Source organism: Loa loa, assembly GCF_000183805.2.
Source record: "Loa loa unplaced genomic scaffold supercont3.47, whole genome shotgun sequence".
In the NCBI taxonomy this organism is placed as follows: Eukaryota; Metazoa; Nematoda; class Chromadorea; order Rhabditida; family Onchocercidae; genus Loa; species Loa loa.
In genome coordinates this window covers 309,758-311,486 of record NW_018108227.1, presented here as the reverse complement: position 1 = coordinate 311,486, position 1,729 = coordinate 309,758, and the positions used below count along the sequence as shown (strand labels likewise).

Sequence of the window (1,729 nt, the reverse complement as noted above, 5' to 3'; positions counted from 1 at the left end):
TCCAATGCAGGATCGTGTTTTCGTTTTGAACCCTCCCATACAAGAAGCCTCTGAACTCCATGAGGACCACAAACAGTCCACATCATTATCATGATTGGCGATCGTCACTGTTGGGCGGCAGTTATATGGCGAAAGATTAAGGAAATCCGACCGAGCTGGATACGCACGGGGAGCTGTATTCTGTTCTCTTGTGGGTAATCGGAATTCTTGCCTTATGGAGCACTCCTTAATGAAGTATACCCTGTAACTTCCATTGAAAAATTCATGAACTTTTAAAACATTGGAAAGTTTTGAAAAGTACCGAAAGAATGCAAGGATCTTTTTTAGTGTTGCTACTTGATGTATCATCACTTGCTGAGATACCATCAACGCAATACCGAGCACGTATGCGATCACCCTAGATGAAAAATGCTGAAGATTTCAACTCAAATTTAGATGTTTGTATTAGAATTGATAAGTTAAAAAACGACAAATTCATATCATATATGAGTATTTAAAAAACCTGGATTTTATTTAAATTCTCAAATCTCTTTTGTAACAAGGTGCTGCTGCACTTTTCTGGCTTATAAAACTGATTACCTGATTACATGGTCCTATACAACCACACCATTCGGTCCAATGAGACCAACCACATGTACGAGCATTGCTTATTTCAGGACAAGGCATTTGGGCACAACTATTCTCTTCACGCAGTTCTCCATCACAACGACAAAGAGATTCATCGATTCGCGGTACAAAATCATCTGAAAGTTCAAATTCAAATTCAGAATATTAGGATTTTCTATGCTTTTTTTTTCAAGAAAACTATTGTAATAATCAAAGCCAAAATTCAAAAACTCCTAAAATTAATTTGAATAAATTCTTCCATCAAAAACAAGCTGAAAACCATAGCATATTTTTAAACAAATCTATTTGCAGAACATCAGACTATATACATATGGTAGGATTTTTCGATTGAATTATTAGTGTACCTCGTTCTAGTAATCCTAAATTACGAATACTTCCTGCTCGTCGACGTATCCGCATTAAACTTTTCAATCGTTTTACTGGTACAATCGGTTGCAAGCCTTCAAAAACTTAAACAGGTGCTTACGCCATAATGTGGCTATTGTTTTCACGAGTCATAAAATATGTGAATATTTCTGTTTAGCACAAAACAAAATTATCGACAATTTCAGAGAGTTGCAATCAGAGTATTTCCTTTCTAGATTAAGTTTGAATTTTACTTTAACATTTCAATATTGCAAATTCTAGTCATTGGCTACAAATGGTTTTACCATACCTTGTTTCTCATAATTTGATCTTCCATAGTCTCTGAAGAAAACAGGACCAAATCCATGCTGCATAGCAGGCTCCATCGGTATATGCTTTCGTATCACTTTGGAATAATATGAGGACCTGCTCAGTTCATGATTTTGCGGCCCATCCTGGGAAGAGCATATTCGATGTCTAAAAGAAAAATCTGTAAATTTTTTGTTGAAATCTGATATTTGTAAATTGGGAAAAAGTGAAGAAATATTCGAGAAATATTTGAACACAGATAAGTACCACTGCTAAGTAGCAAACAGAAATCTGGTGAACAAACAGAAATCTGATCGCAGATAAGTACCACTGCTAAGTAGCAAACAGAAATCTGGTGATCAACACGAGAAAGATTATCGCAGTAACCGAAATTATGTTTACAATGCATTCAGTAGTTAATCAGATATCTGCGATCCGGATATCAATG

At 35.6% G+C, this 1,729-nt stretch overlaps 1 protein-coding gene across 1 annotated transcript; it reads right to left on the bottom strand.

Moving 5' to 3' along the window:
* Positions 1-262: 262 nt before the first annotated feature.
* On the bottom strand, positions 263-1,690 carry LOAG_15288 (hypothetical protein; the record flags this gene model as incomplete). Its single annotated transcript, XM_020448921.1, has 5 exons — positions 263-397; positions 580-743; positions 972-1,067; positions 1,283-1,427; positions 1,586-1,690. The coding sequence occupies 5 exons, from the start codon at positions 1,688-1,690 to the stop codon at positions 263-265; spliced, it is 645 nt and encodes a 214-aa protein (XP_020300965.1).
* Between the last annotated feature and the right edge of the window lie 39 nt (positions 1,691-1,729).